The 21,267-nt window shown below is 46.3% G+C and overlaps 1 protein-coding gene across 1 annotated transcript in view; it reads left to right on the forward strand.

Moving 5' to 3' along the window:
* PBX1 (PBX homeobox 1) overlaps window positions 1–21,267 on the forward strand; it is a 295,032-nt gene that overhangs the window by 238,136 nt on the left and 35,629 nt on the right. The window contains 4 exon segments of the mRNA XM_019465723.2: window positions 1–165; window positions 6,235–6,425; window positions 13,156–13,291; window positions 18,370–18,529. Coding sequence (XP_019321268.1) covers window positions 1–165; window positions 6,235–6,425; window positions 13,156–13,291; window positions 18,370–18,529 — 652 coding nt within the window.

Here is a 21,267-nt window from a genome sequence, read left to right on the forward strand (position 1 = left end):
GGGGTGGCGGGCCCCGAGAAGGGTGGTGGCTCGGCGGCAGCCGCAGCCGCAGCGGCGGCTTCGGGAGGCGCGGGCTCAGACAACTCCGTGGAGCACTCCGATTACAGAGCCAAGCTGTCCCAGATCAGACAGATCTACCACACGGAGCTGGAGAAGTACGAGCAGGTAACCATGGCCATGAGGGCATCGGGTGCCAGGACCTTTTAGGAAGGACGAAGAACCTCTTAACTCAGGGGCTTACAGAGACCCCGGGGGCCAGCCTCTGCGCTGCAACACAGAGCCCCTGGTCAGAACGGAGTCCACCAAATCCTCGATCCAAATCCTCGAGTCTACCAAATCCACTGTTAAAAACCCAGGCACACTGGACATTAAGGCATTTTAAAAACGTAAGTTGTAAGCGATGATTTCAGGAAACATTACTAGTCAATGTAACAAACACTCAGGCTGGGGCTCCAGAGCATTGGCCCCTGGCGTGCAGTCAGGTCTCATCAGGGTAATAGAGGTCATTAGCAGAGTCACCACCTGACCTGTGGGGTGGTCGCTGGGTTCCTAGGGCCCTTGTTTGCTCATTTGGGGGAGGATTCCTTATCTTCTGGGTACTCATGGAACCCTACGGGAAAGGATACTAAAACATAGCCTTAAAGCCCTTGCTGTACCCAGACTCCATTCAACTGAGAGTCAAACATGTTCTTTTTGTATATGATACAGAATAGGATACTCACCTCCCTCCAGAAGAAGAGTAGAAGGTCTCAGGGGACCCCTGTAGGCAACAAAGTTGGATTCCAGTCCTGACACTCCACGGATGGCCCGTAGGACCCAGTGGCCCACATATTCCACCCAAAAGCCGGTGATGTATGGCAAAGAGCTGTGCATTTGGCATCACGGGACCACAAAGACCATGTGAAGGAGAGCATAAGAAAGACTTTAAATTACAAAGCAGTATGTAAAGTGTACGTAATAACAGAGCTCCTCTCTCTAAGAGACCCTCCCCTCCACGCACACACACGGGAATTTACATATCCATTCTGCTTCCTGTGGTCAGTAGGAGCAAAAGGCCCTTACACCAGTCGTTCTTCCACAAGTAGGCGACAGGTGTGTTTGTTGTCACATTTTTGAATGCAGCATTATCCTGAAGTTCTATAGTTAACTTTCATCAAATTGCTGGCTTTCCGGCTTTCTTTTCTAAGAGTCACGAAAGAAGAGGGAGCAAAAGCAAATCAAAAGACCCTGTACGGTCCACTCAGGACTATCTAGGTACAAGGCAAATGCAAACTTAATAGAAAATTTAAATTTTAAAGTAGAAATAGGCATTTTAAATTTTAAAGCGAAGAAAGTTTCATTATTGCACTCCCGTCTACCTCTGAAATGGATTTCTACCGAGTCCCTTCTTTTATGAGGGGGAAAAAAATTGCTGTGAAGCATGAAGCCAAGCATGGAAGCTCAACGATCAGATAAGCCTGGGGAGGGTTTGAGGGGAGGAAAAGAGAAGCGATCTGGTGGTAAGAACCTGTGAGTCATTTCTGTTCACCTTCTTGGGAGACAACATACATTCTTGCCACAGTGTTGGCTCACGGAGACACTTCCCAAGATCTCAGGAGATGCTGAGCCCAGGTAGCGGGCTGATCCCTGAAGCTTCTCCAACCCGATCCATCACTGTAGAGTTCAGAGTCTGCCCTCACCTGTGGGATAGCTTGGGAAGACAGACGGAGATATTTCCTATAAAGGTCTCTAGCCTCTTGAGTTCTTCCTACTCAGTGCTGTTCCTACTTGACCTGCAAGATTAAGGCTGGTTATAACAACCTATCTAGACCTGCCATCCATTTAACTCCCTCCAAACTCCAGGGGCACGAGAAGGGCCCAGAGGGTGGCTTCCCCCACTAGACCCATGACTACGATGGATATTAGGCTGGAAGGTGTTGAAAACTGGCTTTTTTCTTAGCTCAGGTTGCCAGCAACATAGAAGAACTGACTGTTTACTTGATTTAAACCCCCTTGTCATTTTTCTACGCTCATCCAAAATGAGGAAAACACTGTTGCCAACAGCATTGCACTTGTCTCTCAAGACAGTTTTGTGGTTGGGTACCCAGGACAAGAACTGCCACCCTCTCCATTTTGATACGGGTGAGGGAATGGAGATCAAAAGGCTTAGCTTGTGTATCTGGGTCACACATCCTGTGAAGGGCAGAGCTTGCCCTGGAATCCAGTTTCTGAGCCTTAGTTTATGGGCTCTTATAAGAACACCACCTGACTGCACTCAATATGGAGAGAGTGTGGACTTGTGTAGACAGGGAGGGGGTCAGCTTGTCCTGTGTTACTTCCATGGACTAGATTACTGGTACCTAAGAGAGGCCAGGGCTAATATGCTCCTGGATATCTGCCTATTTTAAATCATAAAGATGTGGGAAAGCAGAAACTCAGAAAAACTCCCATCGGTACAGGACAAATTATATAAGTATGGTGGTGATCATCTGTATTTCTTATTCTTAAAAAAACTAACAAATCATTTCCTTAGTTTCTGGGCAAGAACTGAATCCTACTTAACACACTTTGGGTGTTTAGTAATTTATTAATACTAGTTATATTGTTAATTATAGTAAATAACGGATTGTAGGGAAATTATGGCATTAAACTCCTCACTCATATGTCTGGGAGATGTATCTTCTCCACTTTTCTGTGACCATTCCTCGTAGGAGCTTTTTTAAAATCAGGTAACTTCAGGAAAGTAAAAATGTCATTCTCTACTTTAGTAGTACGTGGGTAGAGTTGCCAAATTGGCTATTAATAGCTGACTCTGTTGTTTTTATTGGTTTTGTTTTTAGCATGGTGGTGATAGATGACCAGACGATCAATTAGCTTTCTGCTAATTAGGTATCATCGCCCCCCTCAACCCCATCCCTTAAAACAAAAACAAAAACCCCCTACCTGAATCAGCCTTTGATTCACCCTGAGGTTATTCCATAAAGAAAGCTTCTAGAGATGTTTATTAGACAGAAAGGAAAGAAATTCTTTTATTCAGTAAATGGTGTTGGTAAAATGCTTTTTCAGCAGATCATGTAGGTAGCTAAGGTATATAAGAACTGATGCATTCTAATAGACAACACCATGATGTCAGAAAGCTGAATTTTATTCCAGCTGATATATTTTTTTTAAATGATGGGTCTTGGAGCTCTCCAGGGTTCTCCAGCTTTCGAACATAATGCTGCTGGGGTGTGGATGGGGCTGAATCTGTAAGGCTGAACTGGGCTGGGTTGGCGGGTTCACGGCTAAGAGGACCCTAAATGCTAGTTATATTCTTTGCCGAGAGTGGCACCAAATCCACTTTGAAGGAGTGAGGGAAGAAGGCGGGCTCAACAGAGTGCAGGACAGAAACTTAAAACTCTGGCCTGTTGAGCGGAATGTTCGAGGTGGGGGCTTGTCTTTAGTCTGCGGCTCCCAGAAACGCCATTGCCCTGGAACCTCGGAAGGGTCCCTTTGAAATCCTTGGGGTCTCTGGGGCACCTGGAATGGCACCTCCTGAAAGTGACTGCCTTTATGACCGTCCACAGTGGAGTCGGCCCCGTCACAGAAACTTTCAACCTCCGAGGGTTCTGTGTAGTTAGCGAGTTGTAACCTCAGCTCTCCCCATCGCTGGCGCTTCGAGAACACCTGACCTAACAGAGGCAGCCCAGCTTCCCAAGGTGGAAGCTGGCAGGATCTGAGGAGGACTCGTGGATAGTGAAGGCCCTGGGAAAACCCAGATCGTTATGCTCTGTCCGTCTCACATGGACTTGGACCTCGCCTCTGCTCTCTAGTGTGTGTTCCCGAGCAGCTGCCTCGTTCCACCTCAGCAGTGGGTGAAAAGACCCCACTGTCTGTTTATGGCAGAACAGAAAGGGCCCCAGGATGAAATGCCTTGAATAAACATCAGATATTGTGAGTATTTTTATTCCCTGTAATGAAGCGCATTATTGTGAGCCCAGCACTGCGGCTTCCCAGCGGAGAGCGAGTGCCCTTGACAATGCCTCCCCACATCCAGCCCCTCCTCCCTTTGAGCCCCCACGAGGTCAGGAGGCTGCAGGCTAGCGAGGTGCAGCGTTTGCCCACAAAGCTGGTTGGGATGCTTGCTGTGTGCCTAACCCAGCACTCCCCACCCCGTGGCCTCATCAAATCCAGCCAAGTGGATGCCAGGTTTTCTGTCCTTCCCTTTGTTTACAACTGGGGGCTGGGTGGGCAGGGAGGAAGCTTATCATACAGATCTTGGGTTTATATAGTAATTTTCTTAGTGGAGAGCAAAATGCTACGTGGACCGGATCTACGGATTTATCTTCAGCATTTGCCTGCAGAGTAGAAAGCAGGTGTTTATCACCCTGTTTATTTTTACCAAGAGAGAAACTGGCACCCGGACACCTCCTTCTGCAGCCAGACACACACCTAGTAAGTCATCTGACCCTTACCATCCCCTTTGAGGTGGGTGCTGCCACCCCCAATTCACAAATAAGGAAGACGAGTCACAGATTAGACAACTTTCCAAGGTCCCACAGCTAAGTGAGTCCCAGAGGCAGGATCTGAGCGCAGACCATCCAGGCCCTTCTCGCGTGCTCCCCTGTGTTTGCGAGCACGGTTCACTCCATCCACAGGTCACTGTACAGGTCCATAGTTGCTGCTAGCCTTGCTACAGGTTTGCAGTGATTAAATCTACTCCCTCAGATGCATAAAACGAGGCACGGAGTAGTGATAGGCTTTGCCCAGACACTTAGGGAGGCGGGGTCAAAGACCAGACCTCCCAGTCTCCAGTGTAGATGTTGCCCGGTCGGCTCCGCACGTATCTTTGGCCAACCAACCTCAAAGGATTTCTTAGAGAAACGAACAGCGAGTGGGTTGTTGGCACTGCGTTCTTGACAGATGTGAAAGGCTTTGCGCTGGAAAAACAGGGGCCGTGCAGTGTTCTCACGAATGGGTGTGTTTCTGTTATTGATATTAAGTTGGAGCCCTTCGAGTCCTTGGTTCTTCAGCTGTCCAACGATCGTCTTGCCTTTTTCCTTACGAATCTAATACAGTTTTATAATGTTGCTGTGAGTTAACCTGTGCATAGATATTTTATTGAACGCTCAGCTAAGGAAACCACACTTCAGATGTTAAGAAATAGTAACCACAGGAAGGGTAGTGATGTTCAGAGGAGCAAGTTTGGACGGAAGTCCCCGGCCTGGAATAGGAAGTGTTAAGGGTCCTGACTCAGCTGGTCCTTTTTTGCCATGTGCCTTCAGAAAAGGCCCTTCCTCTCTGGGCCACAGTTTTCCCAACTATAAAATAAGAAGGTGGGAAATACGATCTTTAACTTCCCTTCCAGAGCTGATGGTATGTTAGTCTAACCTGAGAGTTTTCCTTTCTGCAGAGATGGCTTCTGAATCCTCGACATCATGTGTTGATGCTATTTCTACAAGGCCTCTGAGGACAGATCCCTTTTGTGTCATGGCTTTAGTGGGTCTTCCGAAGGCCGACAGAGGAGGCAATTCTCATAATAAAACTAAAAGGAGAAATAGGTTGATGCAAAATCTCCCGGGAAGGTTAGCTTTTAATTCCATGATTCCATTCTTTGGCTGTTGATGCATACGAAAATCAAACATTTGGAAGTTCTGATATATCAGAGATAATGAGCAAGGCAGAAGTTTATGCGGTATTTGGCCCCCCAACTGTCTCTGGCTGTTAACATTGGGGTGAAGGGCTGTAGAGTGCATTTTTTAAAATTTTTTTAGCATTTATTTATTACTGAGAGACAGAGCACGAGCATGGGAGGGGCAGAGAGAGGAGGAGACACAGAATCTGAAGCAGGCTCCAGGCTCTGAGCTGTCGGCACAGAGCCGGACACGGGGCTCGAACCCACAAGCCACGAGATCAGGACCTGAGCTGAAGTCGGACGCTTAACTGACTGAGCCACCCAGGTGCCCCGGGCTGTGGGGTGCGTTTTATACTCGGATTTGTGTTTTCACCTTTAAACTACAGTAAATCATGAAAAACAGGAATTCTTTTTTTCCCTTAAAAGAAAAAAAATGTCCATGGTGGCCAAAAGTTAAATTCAAACAGGATGCAAGGTATTTCTAAGCAACCATTTACTTCATCCCTCTGGCATGACAACACCCCACGAACTTGTGTGGGGTGAGTTGGCTTCCCTTGTGCCAGTGTCTAGAAAAGCCCACCCAGCCTTCCGTCCGGGCCGGACCCTCCACACGGCCCCTGTTTGTTGTCCTGCCGTTCCAGGCGTGCAACGAGTTTACCACCCACGTGATGAACCTGCTGCGGGAGCAGAGCCGGACCAGGCCCATCTCCCCCAAGGAGATCGAGCGTATGGTCAGCATCATCCACCGCAAATTCAGCTCCATCCAGATGCAGCTTAAGCAGAGCACATGCGAGGCCGTCATGATCCTGCGCTCCCGGTTTCTGGACGCGCGGTGAGTCGCCAACGGGGCCGCCTGTCCGCTGGCAGGGGCGGGGTGGGCCGGGCGGAGCAGGGGGTGGGGAGGGCATCCCGGATCTGGGGTTGGCACCCACAGCGGGCCCTGTCCACAGGCTCCATTTTCATCGGGTGAAAGGCCACGCCGAACGGCAGCCTGCGGAAGTCTCTTGGGTCGGGTGCAGGAGGCTGCAAGACCGGATTAGCCGTTGGTTTCAGACAGCTCCGGGAGGACGTGTGATGGGGACGGATGCTTGCTGTCACCACCGCAGCTCCCTCTGAGTGCGCGGCGGGGATGACCAAGCTGGGTGAGGGCAAAAGCTGCACGTTTGTTTTCATAGCACTGGGTACCGCCGTGTCGTAGCTCTGGGCCCCTAGCGGTCTTCCTGAACGCTGCAGTGACGCGCGTCCCCCAGCAGGACAGTGCGGTTTGAGAGCGAGATCTCTTCCACCGTATATACGGGCAGGGCGCGCACTCAGTTCAGCTCAGCAAATATTTGGAAGCGGATTGCCACGTGCGGCGCTCCGGGCTAAGTTTTAGGAGGACGGAGATGACTGGGGCCATGGTCCATGGGCCCAGAGGAGCAGGGGCTGGTCTGATAAGGCACCAGATTTTCAATCAAGGCTTGATGTGTTCCGTCTGGCAGTGCTACTCCTGACCTCACGTGTGAGTTCACAGAATTCCGGTGAAGAAACCCTGGATGGAAAGGTCCTTTTAAAAAAAAAAAAAAAGATAAAAAACAGAACAGAGAGCAAGCAATCATTTCTTGGTCCTTTACTCTCTTGACCAGTGGGTTTATGCATCTCTCTCTGATTTCCTTTAACTTCTGTTTCGCGGCCTGCAAGCTGGTGATAATCCTATCTTTCATTTACTCCGGAGGAGTATTTTGATCATCGTTCCAGCGGCCACGTTTTCAGAGTGTGGGTGCCCCTGGCGACTCACGCTCCCCCTTAGATTAGCCAACCTCTACACATGCGGCTTTCATCGTTCATTACTTCGATCCCTAAAAATCATCCCCATCTATGATTTTAGTTATTAAAGCTCTAGGTATGTCGGGGGAGTATGCCATTTCATCGTTTATAGTTTTGCCCCTTCTCAGTGAGACAGAAAGACTCACTGCTCCTGGTAGAATTTTTTCGCTGCCACCGTCGTGCCTTAGCTCTCTCACCTGTATCTCTCACTCTGTTCACAGTTGTGGTCTTTGCAATCCACAGACCTCTCTAAAACTCCTGGCATCTCCTAAACTCCCTTTCTTTTGGTGTGTTTTGGGTCGCACGGAGCATGAAATGAGACTGCCAGCCAGCAAAATGTATCCCTGGGCCCCCAGAATGCCAGAGGGTTAAGTCAGGACAGAGTGAAAATACAGACAGCTTTTCCCAGCTGGGGAAGACTCTGGAGGGGGGAGGCGGCGTCGCCCTGAAGCGGGGCCCCTGTGCGTCGATCTCCCTGCCAGCCCGTGGCCGCTGCCAGCCCGGCTTCTTTAAAGCAGACTGTTGCACACCGTACGGAGTGCAGGTGACTGGTGACCTCTGTCTGGGTCGGTCCCCTGCCCGTGCTATAGCCACCGCCACTCTGCGTGGCTTGTTTCCATCCCCATGGAAACTCCCCTGGTTAAAATTCTGGAGTTGGTATGTGTGTTGGCAGTTCCTGAAAAAGAGAAAAGTTGGGCCCAGACTGGATTTTTTTTTTGCAGAGAGAACCCGGGGAGAAGGGAGGCGCAGAATCATTGTCTTGTTGGATTTCTTCTCGCAGGAATTGGGCTGTGTGCAGTTGGAGGGCAGGCCCCAAACGAGGCGAGCTTTGTACACAGTTGCTGTCCTTTCCACCAGCTTTTGCCTACATGGTTCCAGTTGGCATCTGAAGGACGGTCACTTAACAGAGGGTCTCTTTCCTGCTTTGGTTGCAACCTTTGAATCCTTGCCTCTGAGCCAAGCTTCAAAACGAAAACAACTCAGCTATTGTCATTGTTACTAGCATTGATTTTGAGGATATATTTGGTATCAGTGAAAGAATATAACTCCAAATGCCAGCCCATGGCTGAGCAAAATGGCTTTCGCACTCAAAAATAAGTGTGGACCTCTTGATTGGGGTAGTTCATTTCCTTGCTTGCTTCCTGTGCTGTAATTGGGGAGCTAACTTGACAAACCTTGGTGAGAAAGACGGACAGACAGACTCGGTGCTGATATTCATGTGCGTGTGATGGCCAGGGCTTCATCCCTGAAAGATTCGATGGAAGACAGACGAAATACAAGGGGACTTTGACTTAGTAATAGGATTAGTCTTTGTAATGTAACAGGTATGTAGAATCGAAGGGTCCTGCTTTGCTATGTAACACTCCTTGTCTTAGTTTCTCATGACCACCTAACGGATTACTCAAATCTAGCAGCCTCAAACAACACAACATTATTACAACACAGCTTCTGTTGTTTAGGTGTCTGGGGACAATTTAACTTAGTCTCACAAAGCTGTAATCTGGGTGTCAGCTGAGGCCGTGACCTCATCAGAGGCACAGTTCCTCTTCCAGGCTTATTCCCGCCGTGGGCAGCATTCAGTGCCTTGTGGTTGTGGGACCGAGGTCCCAGCTCCCACGAACCACTCTCTCCATGGCCAGCTCCCATCTTGGCTGCTTGCTTTCTTCCCGGAAACCAGCAAGAGAATCTCACTATTTTAAGGCTTTAACATCATCTCCCTGAACAGAGAATGATACCTTTTTATTGTCACGGCCACACTCGGGGGAGGGCGTGGATGCCAGGCTGGACTCTTACGCCTTTCTAGAACTCTATCATCCATACCCTTCAGCTGAGCACTTGGTCCAGCTGTGTCCATTCACATCCTGTCCTTTTTCTCTTCCTTCCGTTGACTTAACAGTGCCAGAAAAACTCATTCATTCATTCACTCATTCACTCTACATTTATTCTCTCCTGGTATGTACCAAACATTGTGCTATAAAACTTGGTAAAGTTATTGTCAGCATCATAAACACAGTTTTCTCAGTTGAAAGAGAGAGAACTTAGGAACACTCTTAATGGTTTTCAAGCAATAATTTTAACTTCTGTTTGGTAACATTTTGCTGGAGACGACACTAAGACAATAATCAGATATCAGAAGAACACCTCTGCATTTCACCCTGAGAGAGGGATGCCGTAAAAACTAATTAGTAAAGCGGAAGACGACAGGAGGGAAGGACATCCAGTAAGGTCTGGGCAGACTGGCCCGTGTTTAGATTTGTGTATCTCATTGAGTTTTAGTCTCTGCCAGAAGCTGTAGCAGCCACTGGAATAACTGGGGTGGGGGGGGGGAGAAAAACATATATAAATGTGGGTCCCACCTTCAAGGAGCTCATAATCTTGTGGGACAAACCGACACTCGTCCACCATTGCACTTAAAACCTCATGTTACACGTGCTTACCTCCTGGCTGCACCGGAAGGGGAGGCGGAATGCAGGACGGGGCATTTCAGAGCTGGCATGGTGTTTGCCAAATAGCCTCCACCCCCCGTTGAGCAGAATGAAACAATGTGATCCAACTTTGACAAGCAATACTTACTGGAACGCTTCCCGTGTGTGAGGGCACTAGGGTTTCAAGGATGAGTGACACATGGCTCCTGCCCTTGAGGACTTTGCTGTCTAGCTGGGGAGACGTATGTGAGCTTGTGGCAAATGCTGTAGGAGAGGAGTACACAGGGTGGTGTGACGAGGTCAGGAGCATGGAAGTCACGAGTGTCTTTGGGGAATGGAGAAGCAATGATGTGGCTGGACGAAACTACGCAGAGCATGTTTAGGGATGGGGGAAATGAGGCACCAGGGATAGGCTAGGTCCGCTGCAAAACCCTAAACTATACCCGTGAAGATTTCAAAATTTGTCCTGGTGAGCAGCAGAAACCTTCAGAGCCGTTTGAGGACGGAGTATAGTCATCGACAGCGTAAGTTCCCAAACTGCATGGCGTGGATTCCAAGTCTGGCTACCTTTGTAACCCTGTCCTCCCTAGGACTCCTGTCTGTAAAGTGGGGATAACCCTATACCCAGGAATAAACAAGGGAATAAGAAAACAAAAACCTTAGTATAGCGTCCAGAATATCGTATTCACACAATGATTCAGCTAGAATATACTAAGGATCACTGCGTTATAGATTCCTTATTATTATTATTTTATTATCATTATTATGATTGTGATTGCTGTGATTAGCGACATGATCAGACAGTGGCCTATCGAAACCCATTTCAGAACTAGAGTGACAGTAGGCTGGAACGGAAGAGCTGGGTTTGAAGGACTAGACCTGGCAGAACTTGCTTTCGGGCCCGTCATCGGACGAAGGTAAGACAGCAGGAGAGGCCGAGTCACTCCCAGGTTCTGGCAGCTGTGAGGTACTCAGGTATTTGAATGAGCGGATGAATAAATTTAGACACACCGAAGCGTGGCTATGGGGATGTGGGTAATGGAGAAAACGGAGCTGATTTGGGTGCGGTGCGATGCTGGTTTTGGAGACGCGGAGTGTCTAGGCTGTGCGATGGGAGATGGGCAGTGATCCTCCAAGAGGCGATAGGGCGGGAGGCAAGACAGTTGGTACTTAGCAGCGTATGTGTGCTGCACCTGCACTTCTCACTCTTGAGTCACTGTGATTCAAAAGTTTCCATTCCTAAAGCGCCACATGTATCCAATGCGATTTCATCAACCCCCACATTTCTTACGTTAACAGCCTAGATCCCCACCTCCCAAGACCCAGAGTCTCAAACGTTAACCTACCAAGCCGATCACACTTCAGGCCAAAGCCAGGGGGGTCGCTCAAATAAGCGTATCATCAGAAGTATGTTCTTTTCACTAGCTTTCTTGAAATTCTGCAAAGTCCTGATCTTGGGATCGCCAAGGCCCTCAGCGGAGACCGTCACGGAGAGAGGTGATAAGCGAGCCCATCAGAGCAGATGAGACCGCCTAGGGAAGGTTGCACATCGCAATGAGAAGAGAGTCGGGAACAGCTGTCTGTACCAGCCCCACACCCACCAGCTCATTCCAGAGAGGCTTCCTTTGAGCTCAGTTGGAAGACTCCCAAAAAATACAGTGTGATGCTAATGCAGACAGCTGAATGAATGAACCAAGGTTCTCCCAATTAGGGGAGCCTTCAGGGTCCAGTTCCCCAGGCCTAAGACAACTGTTTTCTTTAGGCAGGGAAGAAGCCAGAGGTTACCGAAAGCCTGGCCCGGAGCCCTTGTTAGCCACTTGGCTACTTTCCTCAAATTCCCAGCAGGCGAGGACTTTTAACAAATGCCTGTTTTTCGAGTTGGGCTTTTTTAATCCGTTCTGCCCAATTTCTGATGCTGGGTGACCCAGAAACTCAGCGTGATTTGGGAAAGTGACTCGGGCTTGGCATAGTCTGGACAGATGTGGTTAATACCTATGGACAGATGGTGTTCATCCGGTAAAATCAGGCACTTTATTGTGTTAATTAATCCAAGTGGGACCCTGAAAATACAATATTAGCTGAATTTCCTGTCTAGCAAGGCGATCGGTGCTTTCTGTTGGGCTAAATCGGGAACTCCTGTATCCTGGCATAACCAAGGATGTTCTGGAAATCTCTTCCATAAGGAAGAGCTTTTGATAAAAGCAAGAAAGGCAGAGTGCTAACAGAGCTCATTTAACGATGGGGTCCCCACCGCCTCGAGGAGGGCCAGCCAGCCTCTGCTGTGAGCCGGGCGTCCCCAGACAGCTCCCCAGCTGCCCACAGGCCAGAGCTGTGAGGAGGCAGTAAAGCGATTCTCACTTTAAAGTAGTTCAATTAGCACTTTTTTCTTAAAGACAGAAAAACACTTTGGTTCTGAAAGTGGTTCTCTTCCTTTCAGCAACCTGTGTATTAAGAGGATTTCTGCGGGCTTTTGTTTTACCATTTAGCAGCTGGTCTTGGTGTGATTTCTCTCCTTCTGAGGGAGGTCAAGCAGTCCAGGGGGGTGATTCTAGTTTCTTCCACACCCTCTTCCCCAGATGCCTTTACAGAACATTGTATGCATTTACCTGGGAATGGAAGAAAGGGGAAATGCTCGCTTATTTTTAACTTACGGCTATAGAGTCTCTGTGTAATCGGCAGGAGGCGATTTGTGTATAAGAAAGAAGGCTGGGTTGTATAGTCAGGCAGACCCGAATTGAGGTCTTGGCTCTATAACCTACCGGCTGAGTGAACTCTGGTAAATGGGAAGACCCGTACCTATCTCGCTAGACGTGTAGAGTGAGTAATTTGAGTTGATGAGTGGGAAGATCCAGTGCCTGGAGCCTGGTAGGAAGAAACACCATCACCGGGCATTCACCATGTACCAGGCACCGTGCAGAGCCCTTTCCACGTGTGGCCTCATTTTCCTGTTCTGGTCACCCTGCGAGGCCAGTGTGACTCCTTTCGCTCTCAGCTGAAGAAGCTGAGGCTTGGAGAGGCATCCCAGCCCCCCAGTGGGCATTCAGTTGGTCCAGGATTCAATGTCAAGGTGGTTGAGTTGTACAACTCCATGGTCCTCACCCCTCTGTACAAATATTGGCGACTGATTCTCTGCCCCCCGTGAGGCACCACGAAGCATTTAACAGATGCTTTCCGCGGCAGTTTTGGCACCCAGCCCCTTTGTGCAGATTTCCCCTAATTCCACGTTTCGCTCCAAAATTTGCCTTTTCCCAGAAGGAGATCCTCATCTCTCCCTTTTTATGTGCACTCGGCGTGAACTTTTTTGTCCTTCTTTCCTTTCTGTTCATGAAGGAGGAAGAGACGGAATTTCAACAAGCAAGCGACGGAAATCCTGAATGAATATTTCTATTCCCATCTCAGCAACCCTTACCCCAGTGAGGAAGCCAAAGAGGAGTTAGCCAAGAAGTGTGGCATCACAGTGTCCCAGGTAAGGGGCCCTCAAAAGGCTCAGCTTCTAGCCTGGCTGTGGTGGAGCCCACGTGGCAGGGTCTTGGAGGTGTGGCTTTACCAAGCTTTCATGCCTTGCTCGCTTTAGCATCCATCTGCTAAAGCCCTAAAAATGGCAAGGTGAGCACCTGATATGTTGAAATAGGAGAGCTTCCAGGTAAGTCCCTGGGCAAACTAGAGAGGGTCCAGCAGAACTGGAGGAGTAGAGTACAGTATAAAAACAGGGTTGGGGTTCTTCCCGTTGAATGCTCGGTTGCTTTAAAAATGGGCCAAGGTTCTTACGTGTCCTGGGAAAGCCATCTGCATTTGTCGCATGGTTTGCTCAAACACAGGCCATTCCTTAGCTCATCTTTTGCCCAACCCAAGAAAGAGCCAGTGAATGGAACTTTGAGATGTCCTCTCTTGACGTGCTCGTCTCTGTAACTGATGGGAGGCAGGACTTTTAACATGTCTCTGTGATGGCATCAGAATGGTTGCACAAAATGTCACTGAGTGCCCCCTTCCCCCAAAGAGCAATAACCATAATAGTTGCCAGTCGGCATGGAAAGATACATGATAAAAATAGTTTTATGGACCTGGTGTCTTCAACAGTAATATGGAAATAGAAAAGTAGGCAATATTTCTGTGTATGTATATTTAGTCGGCTCAAAGGATCCATCCAAAACTTCTTATTTAATCTGAATGCCATCTCAAAGATGTCCACTGGTCTCTAGTTAAGAACAGTAGTGAGAATTCTGAAATCTAACAGAGAAAGTCCCTCTGAATTCTGTCACAGGCAAGAGAACCAAATGTACTGGCATTTCCATAAAAGGGGTGGGGGGAAGAAGGCTAGGAGACTTCACCTGGCATCTTCCAAGTAAAGGAGATGCTGTTTTGTATAAACTGAGCATTTGTACTTCCTTGAATTAAATCCTGGCTTCTGTTACTCCCTGTGGGGTACTGATCCCATCATCCTCTGTTTACCTAAGCAGAATTAATTCTAGTCAGAATCGAGAACTCCACGCAGAGTACATACAACAAGGAGATTACCAAGGCCTCCCCCACATGCTGTGGGCATTTTGGCAGCAGTCTTGCAAACCCCGATTCCTTTTCATCTCAGACCTTCCTTAGATGCTTTGATTCCGGTGGAGGTTTTTCCAGTCTTAACCCTGGGAAAGCAGAACACCAGAGATCAAGCTCAGGTGACCTGGTTTTGTCCAGGTCTCGAACCATTCTTGTCCAACTTCAGATCCCTTGTCCACAAGAGAAGAGAATTAATGTTTTTGATATTTGCTGCACATTTAAAGGATGGTTTCAGGTAGGAGCCATGTCCCTGACAGTCAGCGAATTTGATACATGGAATGTTCTACTTCTGAAGCAGAATTAAATCACTATATGGTCTGACTTGTAATTCTGGGATTCAGAATTCTAAATCCCTGTTGAAGAGAGAATGAACTCTTCAGGGTTAGTTAGTCTGTATTAAATCTAGATCCGAGATGGAGTCCTGGCCCGTTCCAGCAACCTTCACTGACTTCATTATGGAAACGCAAGGCGCAAATAATTTGCCTGTTAAAATGAGTATTTATATATGGTATCGCCTTTCCCTTTCCTTCACCCACCTTAAGGCCACGCCATTCTTCCTTCCCCATCACATTACTTCCTCTCAACAACTAAGCTATCCCACTGTTGCCGAACAAGTCCCAGTGGGAGACAGTATGATACAATATCACAGCAAGAGCATTTGGCCAGGAGCATGTTTTTGTCAAGAATCAACTGTGAGATTTTAGGGAACTCCCTCTTTTGGGGTCTCAGTAGCCCTGCCTGCCAATCATGGTTCATTGGACCACACAATTTATTAAATTTCCCTTTAGTTCCCAAATCTAGGGGATGCAGATTTGGGGCGTGTGTGTGTGTGTGTGTGTGTGTGCTGTAGCTATTTTGAGGCTGTATCTATCTTGCGTTTTGTTTTGTTTGTTGTTTTGTTTTGTTTTTTGTTGCCGCTGTCATTTATTTTGGTTAATAATTACCCCTCCATCTTGAAATTATCCTACCTTGGTTTTCTTGCCACTGTCCTCTCTGGAGTTGCCTTCTTCCTCTTGGGCCACTTTTGCTTGGTCTTCTTAGAAGACCTGCTGTCTCTCTCGACCCTAGAAGTACCATTTTTTCTTTAGCCCTCGTCTCTTCATGCCTATACCATGGTTCTTGACTTTTTTTTTTTAGCCACAGATTCTTTCAAAATCTACTTATTGTTGATTCCTCCCATGATCCACAACAAAAAGTGTGCTGATATACCCAAATTTATCTATAGACCATCCTCCCCTTTGATCCCTAAACAGCCCTTCCTGTATTACCAGAGCTGCTTGGCGTGTGGTCTCAAAAAAGACACTTTGGAAGCTTGTTCAAAATGTAAATCCTTAGATCTCACCCCAGTCCTGAGTTAGAATCATGGCACGGGGCGGGTTGGGGTCTGTTTTCACGAGCACTCCATGCACACTTTGACTCAGAAAAGTATTGTTCTACACACTTTGTCTGAGTGATCTCTACTGTGCCTCCGGCTGAAAGTATACCTTTATTTGAACATCCAGATGAGACTTCTGGAACACCAAACTCCTATAGCTTACTTCCCAGTGGACCCTGCCATGGCTCTTCCCAGGCTCTTCAAACTTAACAAGTTCAAGAGGCAATCAAACTCTCCCCAGAGAAACGATTATTTTTTGTGTATTACCTGTCTCAGACTGTGTCTGTCATCTGTGTGTCCCCAGGGCCTCGCACATAGTAGATCCCCCATGACTATGAACAGCAAGCTAATTAATGAAAGCACTGGTTATATCCGTGGCTCGGGGCATCTGATATCACCTCGTGGGCCATGTTGGAAATATGTGAACTGACTAAGCGTCTTGTCTGCCGATCTGTCTGCTCTTCTCACTGATAAGGGAATCACTCCACCGCCACGTCCCTTCTCCACCCTCATCCTTCTCTTCCTTCTTTTCTCTCATGTAGCTGATTTAACCACATAGACCTCAGACATTTCTTTTCTTCCTCAGAAGCCCTCCCAAACTACCTTCAACTTTCCGCCTTTCTTCCAGATCATCCAGTTATCTTAGAAAAATCTTCCTCTTTTTCCTGTCATCTGAAGAGTGAAAGTTACATCAAGGAAAGCATGAATTTGGGAATGAAATCAGATATCCTGTGGTCCTAAAATGGCCCCGGAGTGCCCTTCCTCTCTTAATGTAACTCTGTAGGCACCAGCATTTACAATAAATAAAACAATTTCTCATGGAATTTCTTTCTCTCCTTTCCTTTACTAATACTGCAATGGTATGGTTTGATTTTGGTGACAAAGGCTTGGTATTTCTGCCATGGTATAAGCCACCCAGGCCTGTGAGGGCTAACCTTATAAGATTTCTAAGTTTTGCTAATGCATTTAATTTTTTTTTTCAGTTTATTTATTTTGAGAGACAGAGCAGAGGAGGGGCAGAGAGAGAGAGAATCCCAGGCAGGCTCCGTGCTGTCAGTGTGGAGCCCGATGTGGGGCTCGAACTCACAAACTGTGAGATCATGACCTGAGCCGAAACCAAGAGACGCTTAACCGACCCAGCCACCCAGGCGCCCCTAAGTGTTGCTAATGCATTTAAAAGATAAATGTAGTTTTGCGAGAATTATTTTTATCTGCCAGTGTTGGGGATACGTGTGTTATCAACTTTCTCTTCCCTCACCAAATTCATGATTCGTTTTGGAACTTTCTTTACAAAAAGACAACATTTTAGTTTGGAGTCATATCTGGAATACAGGGTATAAAACATCCCTCACTTGAATTTCACTGCATCTGTACTTGTCTGGCCAAGGTCGTGGTACAAAGGGAAGGGGGATGTAGAATGGAGTGAGGACAGCTGCTGTGAGCCACATGAAGGAAATAAATTAATAAGTGAAAGTAAAGTAGGCTTATTTTGTGTATTGGCTTTAGCATTTAAAGCCTGGAATTCAAAGGAATAATGTGGTCCGCTTCAGTTTTTCCTTGTGTTGTTAACACCAAGCTTTGCACAAAATACTTAGTGAAATCCATCAGATTGAATTATATTGATCCTAAGGTCTATAGTACATGCCGCTAAGAATCTAGTCAATATTAGCATTATTTAACTTCTATAAATTTGAAATTATTCCATCAGTGAGAGCACCTATATGTTGATATAAATTTGTATGGGTATTTTTTTTTCATTTCTTTTTTTTTAAGTTTATTAATCTATTTTGAGAGGGGGAGGGGGCAGCGAGAGAGGGAGAGAGAGGATCCCAAGCAGGCTCCACGCTGTCAGCACATAGCCCAATGCAGAGTTCGACTCACAAACTGTGAGATTGTGACCTCAGCTGAAACCCAAAGTTGGGAGCTTAACTGACTGAGCCACCCAGGTGCCCCATATATGGATATTTAAAATTCGTGCCCCTTGATTGCTCAGTGTTAGCATTGATCAGTAACAGGCATTTTGCCTGAATTGCTGTGCTTATTTTGGTGTCATGTTCTTAAGAGGTAAGCGACTTTATGGGGCACCCGGGTGGCTCAGTCGGTTGAGCGTCCGACTTCGGCCCAGGTCATGATCTCACAGTTTGTGGGTTCGAGCCCCGCGTCAGGCTCTGTGCTGACCGCTTGCTCGGAGCCTAGAGCCTGCTTCAGATTCTGTGTCTTCTTCTCTCTCCCCCGCCCCCGCTCATGCTTTGTCTCACTCTGTTTCTCAAAAATAAATAAAATGTAAAAAAAAAAAAATTAAAAGAAAAAGAGGTACGCGACTTTAAAATGCCTGCCCTAACTTACAGGTGTCCAAGTCTCAATGAGCAGCTCCTTCCTAAGAAGTTTTGCCGCAGTGGTCTCCCTAAATGGCGTTGTATTAAGCAAGAGAATCTCATTGTCTGCGATGGGTCCTCTCAATACTCTTCCTTCAGATCTTTTTCATTGATGTTGTTAAATCAGCATAGGATCCGTCCACGTAGCCTGCCTCCGCAGCCCTCTCCTGATCCCCTTCTGTTTCCTCTGAGATGTTTGCGCCGGATGGAATGTTAACTTTCTCCTCTTCTCTTAAACTGCTCTAGGTATCAAACTGGTTTGGAAATAAGCGAATCCGGTACAAGAAGAACATAGGTAAATTTCAAGAGGAAGCCAATATTTATGCTGCCAAAACGGCTGTCACTGCTACCAATGTGTCAGCCCATGGAAGCCAAGCTAACTCACCCTCGACTCCTAACTCAGCTGGTTAGTTTTTTCTTTGATTTGGGGGGATCGTGCTCCATTTTTTATACCTGCTTTTCCTACATTGGGTTCTCTTTTAATCCTTTAGGTTTCTGATTGGTTCACTGATGTATTTGATTTGTCTTTTTTGTTGTCGATGCCACTTTGGGTTTTTCCTTTCATTTCCAAAGAGCAGTGCGTCTTACTCTTTAGAAGACGGGTTTGTCCGGACGTTTGCGCTAATGTGTCTGTTTAGGTTGGACGGACCTGAATTGGTTGGTTTGGATGAGAAGACCTTCACGTTCTCCTTCCAAAGATGAACTAGATCTGTTACTTAGAGATAGTCCCTTGGGGCTCTAGCATTTAGTCTGTTTCACATGAAGTTTTTAACCTGGTCTACTTTGCTGTTCCCATCACATAGTGTCTGAGGGACCCACCTCTCTGCAGGAATATTCCTCATTACAGTGCTCTGGTGTGCAAAGCCAGCCTGGGATTACCCCTGTCCACTGTTTATAGCTGTTGTTCTTTACTGTTTTACCTTGTTGGTTTCTTTATGTCAACTACAAAGAAAATTGCCAATCATTAATTCAAATTACGCATATTCCAGTTTTCCTATTATAGTATTAGTCATGTGCTGTGCTCCTGGTTTTACTTCAGTGAATATGCGTTCCATCACTAACTTCAGAGTTCAGGCTAACGTAATATATTTTGGGGTTTGCCTTGTACCACCAGTGCTGAATTTCCATATGTGAAAAAAACTGTCAATAATACATAAAATCTAACCTTAGTGTTTCCATGCTATGGAAGGCATGTTGGTTCCCTTTTTTTTTTTTTTTTTTTTTTTTGGTAAGGGGAAACCAGAAATCGTTCCTTATTAAATAGTTGTGGTCTCAGATTATGTGGTATTTGCCCCCATAATGAAACATCCGCATTGATTTTGGTGGTTCGGTGCACATCTAAGAAAATTGATGCCTCCAACTTGAAGGGTCACAAATTTAAATATGTTTGACCATAATAGGATTATAAATCTAATTTCTACCATTTCTGGGAAGTGTCCTTGACCCCGAAACTTGTTTGTTCGCTAAAGTAAATTCTCTTTCTACCTTACGGTGGATGGTTATTGGAGACGTGTAAAGCTCCACATGCTAACGTCTTCCGTGAACTTCTAGATGCACTAATTTATTATCATAAGGCTCTCCACGTCACTGGCCTGTTCCATCATAGCCTTGTTTTGTTTAAATGGAATCACGCGTGAAGAGTGGCCTGAGCGTTGTAAGCATGGACATGGTGAGACAATGTAGAATTCAGTCTAGTTTTATCTTTCCCAGCATGCCAGGTTGAGCCACTCTGAAGAGCGTATACTTTTTGAGGTTTGTGCGCGTGTATTTCCTTCTTTCCCCCTCGTGGCATGATTGACAAAGGATCAAGGCTAAGAGGTTCAATAACCAGAGAGTTTCCTTCTTCCCCATCTGGTCAACTATTAAGCCTTTCAGACTCCAGCAACACTTAGTTTGAATCGCACTGCGAGGCAGACATGTTCATTTGTCTCTGGAAGAAGTACAATCCTGTCAACATTAGCAAAAACACACTCAACACTCCTGCAAAGGTTATCATAATGCAAAACAGATATCAAAATGACTTTTTCCTGTCCCTGATATATCTGCATTGCAGATGGTTGAGCATGATTTATGACTAGTCCCTAGAAGGGCCCTGTGGACTCCCTTCATTACTAAAGCCGTAACTTTTTATTCGTTTCTAAAGCACTTAAAAAGAGAAAAGTAAGCATTTTAACCTCCCCCCCCACCCACCACCACTCTGGTTTAAGAATTATGTTGCCTCTCTTGGAATGTCAGTCAATGATTACAGTTTTCTAAGGAATTTTACTGGTAGCTTCAACTTATGTGACTCTTCTAAGCACAGAGTAAATTATCATGGAAAATTTGAGCTAAGCCGTCCAGTTGTGCCTAAGCTGTTGGAAACAATATGCAGAGGAACCCCTTTGTAGTGCTTTTTTTTTTTTTTTACAGCAGAGACAAAAGAAAATACTACTGTATATGTGCAATAGCACAGAATTTTCATTCATCAACGTTTTAACAGAAAAAGTCTTATGGGGGCTTTTCTGCATTTTCCTTCGCTCTTAACACAACCTGTATCGTTGCACAGATAAAGTGAGAACTTTAAAATGTTCAAACTTTTCACCTAGGGTGTTGATAATCTTGTATACTAACTAGTTCTTTGATAATTCCAAAGGGTAAATGATCATTGAAACAGATAGGAGTGTTGAATAAGAGGTTAATATGTGAAAATATATTTTGGCTGAGTTTGAAGTCTAGAGATCTGGAACCTGGAAACTTTTTATATCCTTCATATTGAAGCAGGGTTTTTTTTCCCAGATGCTTTACTAAATATAAATACTCATTTCTACGGCAAAAAGGATACTTTGCAAGTAAATCTTCTTCCCTCTAGAGGCTTTTGTGTAGACAAGCAGTACTCAAGTATCTTTATTTAGGTCACTTCTGAATATTCCTATTTGTTGATGTATGCCTGGTCTCTTGTTTCCTTAAGCATAATTCGTTAAAATCACTTTGGGTGAGGACCGGGGGTGGGGTGAGTAAGCATTTACTTGGCGTGTTTCATATCTGACACCAGCAGAGTTGGGCAGAACGGATGGAACAAAAAGGAAGAGTGGAAGGATGACAAGAAAATGAAATCTTCACACACACACACACACACACACACACACACACACCACACACACACAC

This window comes from Panthera pardus, unplaced genomic scaffold (assembly GCF_024362965.1).
Source record: "Panthera pardus isolate Hobbes unplaced genomic scaffold, ASM2436296v1 HiC_scaffold_21, whole genome shotgun sequence".
Taxonomy (NCBI): domain Eukaryota; kingdom Metazoa; phylum Chordata; class Mammalia; order Carnivora; family Felidae; genus Panthera; species Panthera pardus.